At 35.6% G+C, this 20,794-nt stretch overlaps 1 protein-coding gene across 3 annotated transcripts in view; it reads left to right on the forward strand.

Moving 5' to 3' along the window:
• The window catches only part of LOC149798608 (integrator complex subunit 4-like), a 61,839-nt gene that overhangs the window by 13,639 nt on the left and 27,406 nt on the right, over positions 1 to 20,794 (forward strand). For all 3 annotated transcript variants that reach the window (XM_089957438.1, XM_089957436.1, XM_089957437.1), the window contains exons 3-11: positions 3,241 to 3,347; positions 5,556 to 5,750; positions 7,625 to 7,764; positions 10,170 to 10,290; positions 11,355 to 11,426; positions 15,661 to 15,835; positions 15,961 to 16,166; positions 18,868 to 19,010; positions 19,339 to 19,454. In XM_089957438.1, coding sequence (XP_089813564.1) covers positions 3,241 to 3,347; positions 5,556 to 5,750; positions 7,625 to 7,764; positions 10,170 to 10,290; positions 11,355 to 11,426; positions 15,661 to 15,835; positions 15,961 to 16,166; positions 18,868 to 19,010; positions 19,339 to 19,454 — 1,275 coding nt within the window. The remainder of the gene's footprint in view (positions 1 to 3,240; positions 3,348 to 5,555; positions 5,751 to 7,624; positions 7,765 to 10,169; positions 10,291 to 11,354; positions 11,427 to 15,660; positions 15,836 to 15,960; positions 16,167 to 18,867; positions 19,011 to 19,338; positions 19,455 to 20,794) is intronic.

A 20,794-nucleotide genomic window follows, 5' to 3' on the forward strand; every position in this document is an offset into this window, starting at 1 on the left:
TAAGTTGTAATACAAGACCTTCCACATAATTGACATAGTATGTTGTAATACAAGACCTTCCACATAATAGACATAATAAGTTGTAATACAAGACCTTCCATATAATAGACATAATAAGTTGTAATACAAGACCTTCCATATAATAGACATAGTATGTTGTAATACAAGACCTTCCACATAATGGACATAGTATGTTGTAATACAAGACCTTCCACATAATAGACATAGTATGTTGTAATACAAGACCTTCCACATAATAGGCATAATAAGTTGTAATACAAGACCTTCCATATAATAGACATAATAAGTTGTAATACAAGACCTTCCATATAATAGACATAGTATGTTGTAATACAAGACCTTCCACATAATGGACATATTATGTTGTAATACAAGACCTTCCGCATAATAGACATAATAAGTTGTAATACAAGACCTTCCACATAATAGACATAATAAGTTGTAATACAAGACCTTCCACATAATAGACATAGTATATTGTAATACAAGACCTTCCACATAATAGACATAAGAGGTTGTAATACAAGACCTTCCATATAATAGACATAATAAGTTGTGATACAAGACCTTCCAGTTAATAGACATAGTATGTTGTAATGCAAGACCTTCCAGATAATAGACATAATAAGTTGTAACACAAGACCTTCCAGATAATAGACATAATAAGTTGTAATACAAGACCTTCCACATAATAGACATAATAAGTTGTAATACAAGACCTTCCACATAATAGACATAGTATGTTGTAATACAAGACCTTCCGCATAATAGACATAATAAGTTGTAATACAAGACCTTCCACATAATAGACATAATAAGTTGTAATACAAGACCTTCCACATAATAGACATAATAAGTTGTAATACAAGACCTTCCACATAATAGACATAGTATGTTGTAATACAAGACCTTCCGCATAATAGACATAATAAGTTGTAATACAAGACCTTCCATATAATAGACATAGTATGTTGTATTACAAGACCTTCCACATAATGGACATATTATGTTGTAATACAAGACCTTCCGCATAATAGACATAATAAGTTGTAATACAAGACCTTCCACATAATAGACATAGTATGTTGTAATACAAGACCTTCCACATAATAGACATGGTATGTTGTAATACAAGACCTTCCACATAATAGACATAATAAGTTGTAATACAAGACCTTCCATATAATAGACATAGTATGTTGTAATACAAGACCTTCCACATAATGGACATAGTATGTTGTAATACAAGACCTTCCACATAATAGACATAGTATGTTGTAATACAAGACCTTCTGCATAATAGACATAATAAGTTGTAATACAAGACCTTCCATATAATAGACATAATAAGTTGTAATACAAGACCTTCCACATAATAGACATAGTATGTTGTAACACAAGACCTTCCATATTATATACATAGTATGTTGTAATACAAGACCTTCCACATAATAGACATAGTATGTTGTAACACAAGACCTTCCATATTATATACATAGTATGTTGTAATACAAGACCTTCCAGATAATAGACATAGTATGTTGTAACACAAGACCTTCCACATAATCGACATACTATGTTGTAATGCAAGACCTTCTTCATAAGAGACATAATAGACATAGTATGTTGTAACACAAGACCTTCCATATAATAGACATAGTATGTTGTAACACAAGACCTTCCATATTATATACATAGTATGTTGTAATACAAGACCTTCCACATAATAGACATAGTATGTTGTAACACAAGACCTTCCATATTATATACATAGTATGTTGTAATACAAGACCTTCCAGATAATAGACATAGTATGTTGTAACACAAGACCTTCCACATAATCGACATACTATGTTGTAATGCAAGACCTTCTTCATAAGAGACATAATAGACATAGTATGTTGTAACACAAGACCTTCCACATAATAGACATAGTATGTTGTAACACAAGACCTTCCATATAATAGACATAGTATGTTGTAATAAAGACCTTCCACATAATGGACATATTATGTTGTAATACAAGACCTTCCACAGAATAGACATAGTATGTTGTAATACAAGACCTTCCACATAATAGACATATGTTGTAATACAAGACCTTGCACATAATAGGCATAATAAGTTGTAATACAAGACCTTCCACATAATAGACATAAGAGGTTGTAACACAAGACCTTCCACATAATAGACATAGTATGTTGTAACACAAGACCTTCCATATAATATACATAGTATGTTGTAACACAAGACCTTCCACATAATAGACATAGTATGTTGTAACACAAACAAGACCTTCCACATAATAGACATAGTATGTTGTAACACAAGACCTTCCATTTAATAGACATAGTATGTTGTAATACAAGACCTTCTACATAATATACATAGTATGTTGTAATACAAGACCTTCCACATAATAGACATAATAAGTTGTAATACAAGACCTTCTTCATAAGAGACATAATAGACATAGTATGTTGTAATACAAGACCTTCCACATAATAGACATACTATGTTGTAACACAAACAAGACCTTCCACATAATAGACATAGTATGTTGTAACACAAGACCTTCCACATAATATACATAGTATGTTGTAATACAAGACCTTCCACATAATAGACATAAGAGGTTGTAATACAAGACCTTCCACATAATAAACATAGTATGTTGTAACACAAGACCTTCCATATAAAAGACATAGTATGTTGTAATGCAAGACCTTCTTCATAATAGACATTGTATGTTGTAATGCAAGACCTTCCATATAATACAAATCTGGACACATGCAGTAATTTCTAAATATGTACACCAGACAAGCACCAAAGCTAGTTATTTGCTGTTAGATTGGACAGGGGTGACTTGGGTTTAAGTACTCAAAGATCTCATATATAGAATCATGCTTTGCAGCAGGTTTTTCAGTACATAATGGGTTATACCCTATGAACATTTAACATATAGTATGGTTGGTTTTTCCAATTATGCTTAGGTATACTGGAAACCTTTCTGGTATTTAAATCATTTTACTAATTACGATTAATCTGGAATATATATTAAGCCATTATGCCTAATCTTACTTTGAGAAATATTTTTCTGTCTTGTTTCTTCCTCCCATCCTCATTCATCTCCAGAGAATTTCATAATTATTCATGTTGAGCACTTGTATTTCATTTCACATGCATAAGGTTTTTGTACTATATTTCTTATCCTTACAGAGTCTAACAAGGTGGTTGCCAAGCTTGTCACTACCCTGACAACTATTGGTCGGTCTGGTCCCAGTTGTAAGGAGCTGCATCAGAGATTGATTGGTTTGGCCAAACAGGTAAAGTATTAACCTTGCCAGGATTTTGGTAGTAGCAGATTCCAGTGCTTCTTTCATAGTACAACAGACATTTGAAAACTTTAAGTCCTATGGGAACAGAAGTTTTGGTTCAGGTTTTGGGTAGTTTGAATTGATGAATGTCTTACACAGCGGAAGACTTTCTACTGGAACTGGGCAAGTTGTTTAATAATACAAAATATTTATGCAAACTTTTTTTCCAGGTAGATAGGTCTTCATATTCTCTAGAAATGTTTAGTAGAGACTCTTATACTCACTAGAGAATGACGGTTGAAAATGTCCGAGGTCAAATTAACAGTTACAGCATTCTCATTCACATCCTACAGCATGTTATTGTTTTGGGTTTAAAGCCATTTTTCAGCAAATGATAGGGCTATACACTGTGGCCAGTATATCTGGTGGTAGAAGAACCCAGGAAAACCCAAGAAAGAATCATTGACACCCAGGAAGCTAATGTCAAGTTTTCTCACATACCCATGTTAACCGATCCCAGTCTTTTAACCCAATTGGACATACAGTGCAACCCCAATTATCACGTTATAGCAGGGTTCCACTGTAGTTGTCATTGATCTATAAAAATGATCACCTTGTACCACTCTGTCATCTGGTACCCCTCCTACAGCATGTAATTCATGCAGTGTGCATACATTTTTAAAGCTGACTTCATGCATATATATATATATATATATATATATATATATATATATGCAATAAACTGACAATGAACAGTGTGAAACCAGTATCTACCTAGCCTGAGTGCTTTCGACCCTTTAATGAGTCTTTTTCAAAGGCAAATACAAAACACAAACAAGACGGACAAATAAAACAGAAAAACGGTTATGTTTGAGAAACTTTACACGGCTGTTTCTACAGGAATTCAATTGTTTAACTTTTTTATGCTTCACCTAGTGTATTTTAGCTTGCTGCTGATACTGGAAAATATTTGTATTGACCTAGAAATCGATGAGCCATAACAACATCTTTTTTTTTATGCAAATTTATATAAGCGCAAATTATATCCCAGATATTTCATTGTTATAGTAGTCATATGCTATTAAGCAAATTTAGAGAAATTTCAAGTGCCTCTCAACTTCTGTATGATCCACTGTAAGCGAGGTTCACATATGTACTGATTGAAAAATGGATTTGGTTCAGACATTAGCGGCTGCTTATTGAGATTTGAATCTCTCAGTTTTTATATTATCTGGTCTCTTTCAAAACTGACCAAAGGTAATTTAGCACTTGTTACTCTTGGGTTTCCGTTTACCAAAGCCCAAGATTGCTTCCAAGCTGGTTGTGACATCACTGACCGATTGCAAAACAAACAGAAGTGTCTCTACCTGGTTGGCCTGGTGGTAGAATTCCCTTGGAATGTACCAAGGATGGGTCACTGCATAATGGTTAAACAATGAACATGCAGTATCTTTGTCCAGAATCACGTCTGTAGTTGTAATCTTACATAATACGTATTGACATTATCCCAGGTGCTCTTAACTACGAATTAACTGTAAGAAGATATGTATACGTGAAGCATGAAGCATCAGCAAATTTTCCCCACAACATGACAGCATGTATGATCCATCGTTTCAGTGCATGAATAGTTTTTAGCTCCCTCACACCGAATAAAATTATCACATCTTCTACTGTGGAAACTGCAAGGACTGAAGTTAGATTTTTTATAATTTGCACCAGTTGTGTCAATTCTCACACTTTTAACCCTCTTCTTATTGGCAGTCCATCCAGGAGGTCAAAGTGCATGTTAATGATCATGTTGTTGGTAAAATCATCTCTTCTGGTCTTCACAAATTTATTAAATGAGTTTATTGCTTCAAACCACAGTCTTGGTTATTTTTCACGTTACACCATGTTATGCATGAACGACATGTGCCTTCAAGCAATTCATTGATATTTCTCTTTCCCTATGCACAACACGATGAAATATATCCATGTATCCCCAACTGCGAAGTAGGTGTGAATGCTGATATAAAAAGTGAGTATAAATTCTGCTGTAGATGCATTCATTGCTGTCAAAACTGATAGTTAGGACTTTGGGGATATTCTTAAGGAACTTAATATCTTCAATATTGTGCAACATTTTAAAATTTGTAAAGCGTATTCTTTTTTAATGTGTGCTGATATGATGACATTTTAAGGAACAATTAATGAATAATTGTTTTCCATTTTAAACAGCATCTAGGAAACAGCAGTCACCTTGTTCGGAGTAGTTGCCTGCAACTGATTGGTGCTTTGACATCTCCTTGCCAACAGAGGTCAGAAGTTGGTTCCTCAGACTTAGACTCCTCGCTGTCATCAATTCAGTCGTTACTCAGTGGTTTTACACATGATCAAGACCCAAGGGTTCGCTCAGCAGCATTTGAAGCTTTGGTAAGAAGTCAGTGTGAAATTGGGATACGCATATCTCCACAAGCTGATGTGTTTCATTTTTATACTTTTTAACAAAGAGTGTCACAGCTAGATATATAGTTATGTCCTTGACCCACCATTAAAACCTGCCTCCATGGGATGGAAATATCATCAGAATATCGCATTATCCCTCATTTTGTCACAGAAACACAGGGATTTTGATATACAATATATGCAGATGTACATTTGTATGAGCATTCATGTATATGTATGTAATATTCATGAATTCATCCTACACTGTTAGAGCTAGACACATGAAAGTTGTTTCAGTGATAGTTCTTTGGGTGTAGATTGTTCCAGTACATATAGAATTTAGGTCTCTTTCCTGGGAGTGAGCTACAGTGTTAGGGTGATTTTAAATTAATTTCACATGAACTCAAGAGTTATTAGTCTTGCATGTCCGAGAATTGACTTGTTTGGTGAATGACTCAAGCGTCTAGACATATAAGACAGAGCCCTCTGGGTTATGTTCCAGGGTCCACTTCCATCACTACAGACTGAGTCCCAGGGTTATAAATTAAAAACTACTGAGGTCTCCACCTGTTAGTCATATACCCATTTTCTGGGCATAAAAAGACAAAATAATACATGTGGCTGGCATTGAACCTGGATTCATCCCTACCCCCCAAGTACTTAGCTTCTGGGTCATAATTTTCACTGCCCAGAAATATTTATTTTCACAGTTTAAAAAAGGTCTCATTAAAGTGGTCATTTGATAGCCTACCATAAGGAATGGTTCTATACCAAGCCCAATTGTTGTCTCAGCTGCTTTTGCTTAACCTATAATATTGTCACTAGTGTTGTTCCAATTATCGATTATAATTGATCATCAGTTAGTTGAGCAAACCAATAAGATAATCGATTGTGAAACTCCATAATCGATTGTGTAAAGGGAGACTACGTTTTAGTTGTATGCAAAACACAAAGGTTAGTAAAACTCTCAGCCACTAAAGTGGACCTGAAATTTATTAATTTATTAATTCCCTTCACAAATACAAATAAAATACCATATGATATTTCAAAATTTCGTAATTAGGAACATATAGCCATTATTACATGATCAAGTTGTTAAATAGTTGAGTTAATAAATTTAAGCACATTTTGATGATTTGTTTCAGTTTTAAATGCAACATTATTTGTAGTATTTGTAAACAATGACAAACAAGAAAAACATGTCCTTCTACAGTTATAATTATAGACACATCACATATGAATGAAAGGATTTTGGGGGATTGTAGCAGTATTTCAGTTGCATATGACTTATCAGCCATAAAAAGTTGCGTTCATTTAACAAAGATGTAGAACAAAAATAATACACAACACAATAGACAAAAATGTAATATTATTATCAGTTTAAGTATTTATGTCATTAAAAGAGATTACTCCTGTACATTACTAACATCTTGAACTATTGATCAAAGATATAACTGAATAACAAACAAACATTAAAATTTGCTCTTAGTAATCGATTATAATCGATTATCAGTTGGTTAAGTGGAACCGATTATCGATTATGAATTTCTGACCGATTCCCATCACTAATTGTCACTCCTTAGCACTAAACAGTGTCAGGATGTATAGTTAATGATTATTGGAAAATACTAGCAAAAACTATTACCTTATATATCTACCTTAAGCTTGGGAATTCTTGGGGTTTTGTCCATATCGTCCATTCTGTCTTAAATGGATAGAGATTAGAAACTTTTACTGTTACACCTGTGGACATGGGGGTTTGAATCTAGCATTAAATTTCAAATCTTTTCTAGGTCATTTACATTTCAACCCAGTAGTCTCAATAAAAGGTAATTGTAAAGACTGAATTCTTATTTTTTCAGCTTCAGTTACATCATCGTGGGCTGCAGTTGGAGCAGGGGTTGTACCAGCAGGCAGTTGCTGCTCTCACCGATGACTATGAGGGGGTCAGGCTTGTGGCAGTCAAGTTGGTCTGGGTTCTCAGCCACTTATATCCAGAGAGGTAATGAAAAACAGGATCATTTTTACAGATACAGTAAAACCTGTTTTGACAGACCACCCCGTCTACTCTCTAACAATGGTCACTCAAGATAGGTGGCCTGTCCTAACCAATCTGTGTAGGAGGGAAAGTTCTCAAGATTGAAATTCTGCTGGGTTTAAAGAGGAAAATTACTCATAATTACTGAACATACCTTTTGCTCTTATTCCTAGTTTTTGTTAAAATATTGCATACATTCAATTAAAAAAAATATCTCAGACTGGCATGTGTGGATATTAATAACATTATCATCAATAAAGCTACAGAGAATGCAGGATTTTGCAATAACTTTGGAATGAACTCATTTGGAGAAAGTTGTAACACACATTTTGGCCAAAAAACATGGTCACAGGTTGTGCTTAGTGGGTGGAGATTTATACCAGTGCATTTCTATAGTAAAATTGATCCATGCATGGCAGTTTTGGGTCAAAAGTGACAGTTGATTGCTCATAGCACAGGTTGCTTAATTCAGGTTTTGCTCTATTGTGCATATTTTTAAGTTCCTGCCTTTTAATGATCTACTTCAGCATGGCGACATTAGATAATAATAGTTATTTCAAAAGAATTGTCTACTTTATTTATTACTAAAAATGAATGTTAAAGACTGTTTTTGGCTTAGAGGGATTTCTTCCCATAGTGTCTGTGGCAAGCTCTCTTCTGTCTTTTACCAACATTAGTTTGTGTTTCTAATAATAAGACGCTTCTATATTTAGTTTTTCATGCCTTTTCGCCATAAGGCTAGTCAACATTTTTTTTGAAGGGACATAACTCCAATTCTAATTATGAAAAGAAAGGATTATTCAGAGTTTTACCTCCCAAAATGTAGTTTGACAGAAAATGCTCATCAAAATTAATTGTTTTAAATAATTTGTGCAGGACATTTTTCAGAAGAAAAGAATTTATTCTCTTTGTTACAAGATAAAGAGAAGTAAATACTTGGAACATTAGAATTAGGTTTATACATATTTAGAATTAATTTGTTATTTGCTACTGATCATTAAAAAGGAACATGTTTATGAATATCTCATAAGTTATATTCATCCCTTTGATCCTGTGTTAATACGTATTGCACAAAACCTCCAGTTAATATGTATTCTCAATATTTTGATGTTACATTTTGTATTGATAGATGTTATTAATTTTTAAACAAAAATGGATTCTCGTTAAGCTACGTCATTCTTTTATACATGAAATTAGAATAACTAATCTTCTGTTTTATTGATTATTAGAAAACAGTTTGAGAAAGTTTAAGAGTAGATCATTGGTGTATAAAGCAATATTTGGCACTAGCTTTTTGTTAGACACTGGTTTACAGCTCAAGAAATCGGAGACTTTAGGTTAGCAAACACAATAGTCTAATACAGGGTGCAAGTGAAAATCTCAGTTGGGTTAGTATAATTTTCCAGAATGTTTGTTTGGACAAGTGTATTTGTTCTTCAGTTATAAAGTCAGGCTAGTGTACATGACCAAATTTGATCATCCATTGTTGATCATTTAATCCGTTTGATTGGTATTTTTTGCCTGCTATAAAATATTATTTATTGAGTGTCATGCATGTTATCTGCCATTAAACTGCTTGACTTGGTCTTGTTTAAGCTAGGCTACTGCTGCTGCTTGTGCCACCAGCCAGTAAAACATCAATAACAACAATGCTTCGATAATTTTCACTGAAGGCCAAAGACTTCTCATTGCTAAACTTTGGGGAGTATTGTGATTGTTAGTGTCTATACATTACCCAGCTGCCTGTAACTCCATCTCATTCTAAAATTTCTATATTTAAATTCACACAGTCTGGTAAATAGATTGCCCATGTAGCAATGATCTGAGAAAGTGTGTAATTTTTGGACTCCACTCCAGGGCTCTGAGGGCATGGGTCAGAGGTTCAGATGTACAAAGTTGCAATTAAAGCAGTATTTTTGAATATATTTTGACCAAATGTTTCATACATTCTGTCATAATAGGATGACATATAATACATGTACTAAGTCAGGGTGAGCAAGGTAGCCATGGTGAGCCATGGAAGTACAATAGCTGTTGTAGTTACTCTCAGAAACAAATCAAGTGTCATTGACAACAATATTCTTAGTCATACAGCATAATTGAATGCACTGTCATCCATACAGCTTTCTTGGCTAGACAAAGCATGTGGCATGTATATATGGAAATGAAACAAAACCTTACGCCGGTCTCTGCAGTATGGTAGATAAATAACATAGTAATGTTGAAGACACTACAGGTTGATTCCAGGTCAGTCATATTGGGTCAGATCTGGTCTTGACTTTTCCTTAGATGACACTGAGAAGTCATGTCAGTAATATTCACATACCATCACATATCCTTGACTTTGTCACCAATTTATTTTATTTCAGCTTAGTTAATCTACCTGACAGCAGTGATCAGATCCGACTGGTAGATGATGCTTTTGCTAAAATCTGCAACATGGTCAATGACATCTCTATGAAAGTTCGAGCTGAAGCCTGCAGTTTGTTGGTTAGTATCACAATCTCCATTTGCTAAGGATGTAAATCTTACATTCTTACATTATCAGATTGGTTCCAGCGGGTTTGATATTGGGGCTTTGTGACATCAGATGTACTTAAACATTTGAATCTCAATTGTCAATCAGGCAGAGGTTTTTGTCTCTATAATATGTTTTTTGTAGGTAATTTGTAAATATGTGTAATTCATTTTTTGTAGGTAATTTGTAAATACATGTAATTCATTGTATTGTTATGTAAGAATAACACTCCATGAGCAAATGAATGGTAGAACACATGAGAAAACTCAAAATCATCAGGATCTGTCTCTTGCATTCTGCTTTGATTAATGTTTGCTGCACATGACAAAATTGTGTTTGGTATTAGGAGCTAGATATGTTTTTAACTACTTCATGTCAGCATAAAAAAGCCTGGATTGTACTGATGTCCCATTCAACATTAAACACGCTCATGTGAAACTATAAGTATGCACTTACAAAGTCATAATAACTCTTTACTGTTGCCAATCCCTAGAAAAAATAATACTTTTTGAATCAGACAAAATAACAATGATCTTGTGGAAGTCAACTAATGCTTGCAATTACAAAATACACACGTATCAGGAAGCTTCACAATGCTTGCTACCATCAAGAGCAAATTTGACCAAGATTTCCACATTATAAGCAGCTCTATTTTTCTGTGTCATTCATCATAGACTGGTTTCCTTTGTTTAATGTCGCATCTCTTTGAAAATTAAGTCCCACTGTAATTTATACTGTGTAAGGAAATTCAAGTCCCACTCTAATTAACATTGTTTGAGGAAAATCATGTCCCACTGTTACTAATATTGCTTTAGGAAAATCATTTCCCACTCTAAGGCATATTAGACTGTGTCAGTTTATGGTGATTTTTAAATTTAAACTTCAGATGTCTTTCGTAACCTACCAATACAACACTTTTTGTTGTTTAAAATTCATGTTATAACTTTTAAAAATTACTTTGCAATTGCTGCTTGTGAATATTATTATGTGCTTATTTCTTATACTTATTTTTTCCTTGACATTTTCATTTGTACAGGGGTCTTTGCACATGGTCAGTGAGAGATTCCTAGAGCAAACACTGGACAAGAAATTGATGTCAAACATGAGGGTAAGTCTATAGAAAATATTTAACTATTGTGAGAAGATGATTTCTTTACCTCATTCTTGAGGCAGTGTTGATTTCTGCATGTAATATATTACAAGATAACATTAACATAAGAAATTAACTTGTGATATCTTCCGAATCCAGCCCTTCCAGAAAGATGACAAAAGGCATCTTTCCCAGCTGTATAAAATTTAGATTGTAAAATAATAGTATCGATTGGAAGTGAGTCTTCCAAGATATTATAAGAATTGTAGCCTCATGTCACCAGTGGGTGGCAATCAATCCACATGACTGACAGTTTTCAGTTTAATTGCTAAATTGTTAAAATTACCACCATCCAAGACAAATCAGGAAATCAATCCATATGACTAACAGTTTTCAGTTTAATTGTTAAATTGTTAAAACTACCACCATCCAAGACAAATCAGGAAATCAATCCATATGACTGACAGTTTTCAGTTTAATAGTTGTTAAAACTACCACCATCCAAGACAAATCAGGAAATCAATCCATATGACTGACAGTTTTCAGTTTAATTGCTAAATTGTTAAAATTACCACCATCCAAGACAAATCAGGAAAATGCCTCACAGAAGATCAAGAGAACCTCAAGTGATGGACAAAATACTGCTCAGGATTGTAGTCATAAGACCCAAGGAGATCCAGCAGTACTAAATTGCCCTCAGGATGAAGAAATTGATGATAACCCCGTTCTTTGTGAAGAAGTAGAAATTGCAGTTAGGTTACTAAAGAAATGAAAGTCAGCTGGCATTGACAACATACCAGCAGAGCCCATTCAAGCAGGAGGAGAAGAGATAGTCACAGTCCTGACAACAATTGGCAACGAGATATGGCAGACAGGAGAATGGCCCACCACATGGACTCGGTCCTTGGTCATCGTGCTTCCCAAGAAAGGAAACCTACACCTAGGCCAAGACTACAGAACCATCAAACTGATCAGTCACCCCATCAAAGTCATGCTGAAGAAAATTCTCAACAGACTAAAGCCTCAAGCAGAGGAACTTATTGCTGAAGAGCAGATAGGCTTCTGAGCAGGAAGGAGCACCACAGAACAAATCTTCAATCTCAGACTCCTTTGCGAGAAATACCTTCAGCATCAGCAGAATCTATGCTATGTCTTTATAGATATCAAAAATGCCTTTGATAGGGTATGGCATGTGGCCTTATGGGCAACTATGAGGAAGTAGAACATCAGCTCAGACATGGTGCAGGTTGTTGAACACCTCTATGACAAAGCCACCAGTGCTGTCTTCATCAATGGCAGCAGAGGAGATTGGTTTCAAACAACAGTTGGAGTCAGACAGGGATGTATACTGTTACCTACACTCTTCAACATTTTCCTGGAAAGGATGATGGAGGATGCTTTGCATGACCAGAAGGGAATTGTCAGCATCGAAGAAAGAACAATCACCAACCTTCGCTTTTCAGATGATATTGATGTTTTAGCAGGAGATGAAAAAGAACTGGCTGACTTGGTTGAACGCAGATACACAACCTCCACAGCATACGAAATCGAGATGAGGGCTGAAGAAAAAAAAACTGATGACAAACAACACCAATCAGTGCAGAAATAAAGGTCAGTGGACAGAAACTGGAAAGAGTCACAAGGTTCAAGTACTTGGGATCAGTTATCACAGATGAGGGCTCCAAACCAGAACTACTTTACAGGATTGCCCAGACAACAGCAGCAATAAGGTTGAGACCAATATGGAATGATACCAACATTGCTTTTGGTTCCAAAATAAGGCTGATGCACTTGATTGTCATATTCATCTTTCTGTATGCTTGTGAAACATGGATGCTCACATCAGATCTACAGGGAATGGTTTAACCCTTCGAAATGAGATGCTACCACAAGATCTTGGGCATCGCATACATTGACCATGTAACCAATGAAGAAGTCCACAAGAGAATCCAACGAACCATCGGATCCTATGAAGACCTCTTGACCACTGTAAAAGGGCGCAAACTGAACGGTACAGTCATGTCTGAAGATCATCTGGACTGGCAAATACAATCTTGCAAGGCACAGTGCGAGGGTACAGAAGAAGAGGCAGACAGAAAAAGAGGTGGGAAGACAACATTGAGGAGTATACAGGCATGGGATTTAGAGATTTCCAAAGGGCAGTAGAGAACAGGGAAAGATGGAGAGAATTGCTTGTAAAGTCAATTGTGGTGCCCCAATTACCTGTTGAGTTAAAGGTTTGATGATGATTATGTTAATTGAATACAGTTTAATAACATCTTGATATACATGTTGAAATTGATATTGTTTTGTTGGATTACCCTTGCTTTAAACATGGGTTTCTTAGTCTTTGTTTTCCATCCATCTTTTTGCTTATTTGTCCATCTTATGGACTTATTTACTAAATTTAGCACTTTTTATTGTCTATATACCATTATAACATTGTTGTACAGCAAGCACTGTTGAATTTCTTGATGTTTTTATAAGCTAAAACTTTGTTGCATGGATTTCTATACCATTGTCACTTTTTTATGGTTCATTTTTACAACTTTTCGGACTGTTCTGGTGGTCTAGTGGTTAGAGCGTTCACCAGGAGGTTGTGGGTTTGATTCCCGGCTGAGTCATACCAAAGACTTACAAAAATGGTACTAACAGCTGCCTCGCTAGGTGTTCAGCATTAAGAGGTTAGTGTTAGGACTGGTTGGTCTGGTATCAGGATAATGTGATTGGGTGGGACATCATGGTACATGTCTGCGGCATGATGCCTCAGTGCTAGACATCACTATAAACTGCCACACTGCAGAGATCATAGTGATATGACTGAAAATGTTTTAAAGCTACGTTAAAAATCCTAATCACACACCCATTCTTCAGAATGGGCAATCTTTTCAATGCAGATATTCAGACATAAGCAAATTGGTGTTGGAGGTAGAATCAGAATTAAAACTGATCGTGTCTTCTTCTTGACTGTGACACTTACCCATCTTTGCTTAAACGAGGGTGAATACATATTGCCTGTATGGTTTGAATTGTGATCGATACCATTAGCACCATTAGAGTGATTATTCCAAGCTAGCCTGAATGCTTGCACCCCACATAATTAAAGCCTTCCCAAAGTTGTTGTTACCTATAATTAGAGAAGCAAGACAATTGCCTGCTGTGATTCAAGATAAATGCCAGAGAGAAATGCAGAAATTATTTTACATGGAAGAAAAATTATCACCTACTTGAAATTTTCTGATATAACTTGCATAACAGTCAAGTACTGAGTTGAACTTTAAGTACAGTATACCATCAGGCAGTCAAATGGTGCCAGTTAGCTTATTGTACAACATAGTTAGACAGCGAAGTGCAAGATATTCATCTGTGATGACAGTTGAGCTGAGATTAATTGGAGAAAATGTCTCTGAGGTGAGAAAACTTAAGGAAATTACTCAACTGATGAATGGACAAAAAGTAGGTGCCTTTGGGTATTTGTGAGGTCTCATAAAGAGCATACTGACCAGGTACAAGTGCAATTAGTCAGACTTTGTCTAGGCAAGACCAGCTTCAAGTGGAATTAGTCTGACCTTTTTTAGGTATGAGTGGAATTAGTTAGACTTTGTCTAGGCAAGACCAGCTTCAAGTGGAATTAGTCTGCCTTTGTCTAGTAGTCAGACTTTGTCTAGGCAAGACCAGCTTCAAGTGGAATTAGTCTGACTTTGTTTAGGCAAGACCAGCTTCAAGTGGAATTAGTTAGACTTTGTCTAGGCAAGACCAGCTTTAAGCGGAATTAGTTAGACTTTGTCTATCCGAGACCAGCTTCAGATGGAATTAGTCAGACTTTGTCTAGGTAAGACCAGCTTCAAGTGGAATTAGTCTTATTTTGTCTAGGTATGAGTAGGTATGAGTGGGATTAGTCTGACTTGTCTTGGTATGACCAGCTATGAGTGGAATTAGTCTGACTTTGTCCTGGCAAACAGATGACTTTTTAGCACTTTTAAAACAAGTCGAAAGATGTGGCTGATTGCTCCTGAGTTTGGTACATGAAGGTCTGGATTTTTAAGGTGATGGATGTACTCCCGACCTAATATAATGAGGCAGTGTATTTGAGAAATTTATCATTGGAGGAAAAATATACCCTGAAGCATTTTGGATCCTTAGATAGTTTATCATTGAGAGAGACTTAATGTTTATAATTTGTATTAGTAAATAATTAGTATTTGTGATTTTTTTTCTTGTATTTCATATATTTTATTTGATGTTTTTACAGAGGAAAAGAAGTGCCCATGAGAGAGCTAAGGAACACTTTCAAAGTGGAGAGTGGGCCACAGGACAGAAGTGGGCAGATGATGCCCCTAAGGAAGATGTTGACCCAGAAAACATCAGTCTAATGAACATAGGGGCCTGTGGAGCTTTTGTACATGGATTAGAGGATGAATTTGCAGGTACAGCATATTAAGTAAAGTTTTCTCTGGAATTTTTGTTAAAAAAACAGATTTAAGATTTGTTGATCTTCCTGGAATATTCAAAGCTTATAAATTAGTTAATGTTTTTTCTTTTTTTCTTCTAGAGGTCAGAAACACTGCTCTGGATTCTCTATGTGAACTTGCTGCCCAGTCAGCAAACTTTGCCCGTCTATCCCAGGACAGCATTATTGACATGTTTAATGATGAGATTGAGAGTGTACGGCTAAACGCAATTAACAGTCTGAAAAAGCTGAGTCAGCACCTGGAACTGAGGGAGGATCAATTGGACATTATACTGGGAGTTCTTCAGGTAAAGAATTCTTTTGTCTGTATTTCATGTGCTTCCTGTTGGAAATATTAAATGATGGTATTATTATATCAAAATCATCTGTTTATTTGTGGTAGAGAAGTCTATTTATTCTCCCAGTTTAAAACTCCATCCACAACATGATTTCACTGTGTTGCCTTTAAAATGCAAATTAAACCTGTACCTGAGTACTGCTCATGTGTTATCATTTATTGTTAACATCACTGAGATATGGTTCTTATTAGAGAAGTAGTTTTAACTGTGACCATCTCCTCCTGATGTTGGAACTGTAAACTAGTCTGTTTTTGTCTCCTTATATTAAACAGTAATATTAGTAAGTATTAATCATGCAGCCAACAAATTTTATATTCTGGTTACTCTCTTACATCTTGGTTACACTCTCTCACATCATGGTTACACTCTCACGTCTTGGTTACTCTCTCTCTTACATCTTGGTTACACTCTCACATCTTGGTTACACTCTCACATCTTGGTTACACTCTCACATCATGGTTACACTCTCACATCTTGGTTACACTCTCACATCTTGGTTACACTCTCACATCTTGTTTACACTTTCTTACATCTTGGTTACACTCTCACATCTTGTTTACACTTTCTTACATCTTGGTTACACTCTCACACATCTTGGTTACACTCTCACATCTTGGTTACTCGTATATCTTGGTTACACTCTTCACATCTTGGTTAAACTCTCATATCTTGGTTACACTCTCTCACATCTTGGTTACGCTCTCTTACATCTTGGTTACTCTCTCTCTTACATCATGTTTACACTCTCTCACATCTTGGTTATGCTTACATCTTGGTTACTCTCTCTTACATCTTGGTTTCACATTCTCACATCTTGGTTACACTTTCTTACATCTTGGTTACACTCTTTTAATTTTTGGAGGTAGTTATAGAGGATTGCAATATATTTTAGAAAAGGTAAACATTAATTAGGTAATTTATTCTTTTTGCCATCACATAACTAACTGAAATATAAACATGTGCATTTTGCCTTGTTGTTGTCACATAATAACCTGAAATATAATTATATGCATTTTGCCTTGTAGTCATCACATAATTTACAGAGATATAATTATATGCATTTTGCCTTGTAATTGTCAAATAATTTACTGATGCCTTGTAATCGTCACATAATTTACAGAGATATGATTATTTGCATTTTGCGTTGTATTCGTCACATAATTACCTGAGATATAATTATTTGCATTTTGTCTTGTAGTCATTACATAATTTACAGAGATATAATTATCTACATTTTGCCTTGTAGTTGTCACATAATTACCTGAGATATAATTATTTGCATTTTGCCTTGTAGTCGTCACATAATCATAGCTGCCAACCCTCACAAATTTGGCATGAATTTCACGACTTTTTCAGCGATTCACAGATTCACACCGCAAGCAAAAAATTCACGAATTCTCCAATTCTCAATTATTTAAAAATTTTAATAAAATAACCGATTTCCCATTAAGTGCTAGTCGTGATATTCGCAGTTGCCAAAACAGACCAGTACTGCTGGTCGCAATATTAGTAGAACTACAGCCGAGTAAGTACAGTTGGCCCAGTAGCAGGCATTTTAGCCTATTTTAATCTATATGTATAAGAATACTTTTACAAATGGTTTGATAGAAACTGGGGCCCTAACTGGAATTTTGCTTCGCATATGCGTCATCAACACTGATTTGAGTTACCATTCAGCATCGCATGTAAGATCTTGAAAATGTCTTCACCACCAAGGAAAAAGAAATGTATTGCTCAAAAAGTGAAGTTTAATTTGGAATATATCAAAAATTGGCTGTGCATTCTGCCATTAAACATTGATATACATCATGCTTTTTGCACTCAGTGTGCCACAAATTATAGTATTGGGCACGGTCACAGAGATGATGTGAGGAAGCACATTGGTAGCAAAAAACACGTAGAAGTTGGGAAAATTAAGAATTCACAGATTTCAGCTCTGGAATATTTTAAGCCACTGGCGGAAGACCTGCAAGCTACCAATGCTGAAGCATTATTTGTGAGTTTTCTTATCGAACACAATCTACCTTTATCAGCTGGAGACCATGCTAAACATTTGTTCCGACATATGTTCCTGGACTTGAACATCGCTTCCAAATTTTCCTGTGGAAGAACCAAAAGTGATGCAGCACCTATGTATTCCTCACAGCAACAGGGACAGTGAAAGAGTATTTTCTCTAGTGAGGAAAAATAAGACAGACTTTAGGGCCTTATTAGCTGCAGAAAATTTGTCAGCAATTTTAGTCGCCAAGATCAACTGAACTGTTTAGAAAACATATTTACGATCAAGCAGTTGAGGAAGTTCAAGTCTGCCACAGTATCATGTCTTGATAAATAAATATTTCTGCATATATGTAGTGTTTTAGTTTTATATTGCGATCTTGATATAGTGTAGTATTGATGGTCAGAGTGGATGGAGTTATGGTCATGGTATTTTTCACTAATTCATGTCCAAATTCACAACTTTTTATCCCTATTTTCACTAATTGTGCATCTGGAAGGATGGCAGCTATGCATAATTTGCTGAGATATGATTATTTGCATTTTGCCTTGTATTTGTCACATAATTTACTGAGATATAATTATTCGCATTTTGCCTTGTAGTCATCACATAATTTACCAAGATTATAATTATATGCATTTTGCCTTGTAGGATTTTTCCTACACTTGTCGTGAGTATTTGAGGGACATGCTGTGCGAGATGAAGGTTGCCACAAAAGACTGTCTCAATGCCTGCATGGTGTCGCTCCTGGACAACCTTCGTAGATACCCACAAGACAAGACATCTATTTGGAAGTAAATGATGACTGTATACCCATGCATCTTTATTGTAAAGACTATTTAGTCACAAACATGCAAACTGAAACAGTGGATAATATTTTTCTTGGAATTTTAAAAGGCTTGAAGTACCAGTAGTCTTCCAAATTTTAAATTGTGCTAAAAAATGATAAACCACTAGCATGTCAAACATGTGAACATTCAACGTACAGCATTGTATGCTCAAGGTTTTTTATGGCAGCTAATTTAACACTTGTATAATAATGGCATTATGTTTGTTGATTGATCAGATTGACACATAATGCTAGCATTAAAAAATGAAACTTCTATGTTGTTTTTATTTCAGATGTATGCAGCACCTGGGTAGGAATCATCCCCACCATGCTCTACCCCTAGTACCAGACTTGCTATGTTTACATCCCTACTTTGATAGCATAGAGCCAGACATGGATGACCCAGCCTGTATCTTTTCCATTTGCATATTGTAGAGAAACATGTCTTAAAGGACACTTTCTATAGGTTATGCTGTTATTTAAAGAATCCATTAAAAAATCTAAATGGAAATTCTAAAAGTTAAGTATTGGTCACACTTAAGTTTACTTTTTAGAGAGGCTTATTATTTAGTAAAATGATTTTTAATTAAGAATGAGGGAATGAGATGTAGTGGAGAGCATGAAAATAAAAGATAGAAAAAGTCTTCATCATTTAAATTTTTTGCTGACTGCTCTGGTGGCCTAATGGTTAAAGAGTCCGCTTCGGATGCAGGAGGTTGTGGGATTGATCCCTGGCCGAGTCATACCAAAGACTTACAAAAATGGTACTAACAGGTGCCACGCTTGGTGCTCAGCATTAAGAGGTTAGTGTTAGGACTGGTTGGCCTGGTGTCAGGATAATGTGACTGGGTGGGACATCATGCTACATGTATGCGGCATGATGCCCCAGAGCTAGACATCACTGTAAACTGCCACACTGCAGACATCTTAGCGATATGACTGAAATTTTTTTAAAGCTTCATTAAAAACCCAAATCACACACGCACACACATTTTTCGCTAATTTTAAAGCAGTGATGAAGACTAATTTGCATACAAAATAATTTGAGCTTCAACTCCATTACTACTCATACTTTTGTTCACTTAGAATCCCAAAGGGATGAAATACTGTGGCCCTATGTCTTCCAGTTCTGGGGAGGTGTACAGATATGAATGGGGCAAATACTACAACAAAAAAATACTCGAGGCTCTAGCCAGGTAGTCATAAAAACAGATATATCTCATTTGCATTTTGCTGTCTTATTTCATCACTGCACTGAACTGCACTTTCATCTTTTCCATTGACGCTTAGATCATGGTGATAAAAGTTTTATCAAGTAACACAAAAAATATCAGCATGTTCAAATATCTAGTGTACCTGGAAAGTTGTTGTTGTTGTAGGGTTTAAGGCCATTTTTCAGCACAGGATAGGCTATACATGGCGGCCAGTATTAATGGTGGAGGAAGAACCCGGGAAAACCCCCGGAAAGAACCACCGACCCACGAGAAGCTACTGGCAGGCTTTCTCACATACCCACATTAGCCGAATCTGAGACTCGAACCCACACAGACAGAGGTGAGATGGCAGTTATCCGTAACGGAGAGCGCTTTAGTCCACTTGGCCACTTGGGGCCCTGTACCTGGAAAGAGCTGCATTATTGAATTTTCTGTTCCAGATTTGGCCAATCCATTATCTTCCAGTGTTTTATACAAATATTCTCTTTGTCTCAGAAATACTTGTCAAACTAACAGTTCATTGAATATTTGTTAA

This window comes from Sinohyriopsis cumingii, chromosome 5 (assembly GCF_028554795.1).
Source record: "Sinohyriopsis cumingii isolate HCF-2022 chromosome 5, ASM2855479v2, whole genome shotgun sequence".
NCBI classification, from domain to species: domain Eukaryota; kingdom Metazoa; phylum Mollusca; class Bivalvia; order Unionida; family Unionidae; genus Sinohyriopsis; species Sinohyriopsis cumingii.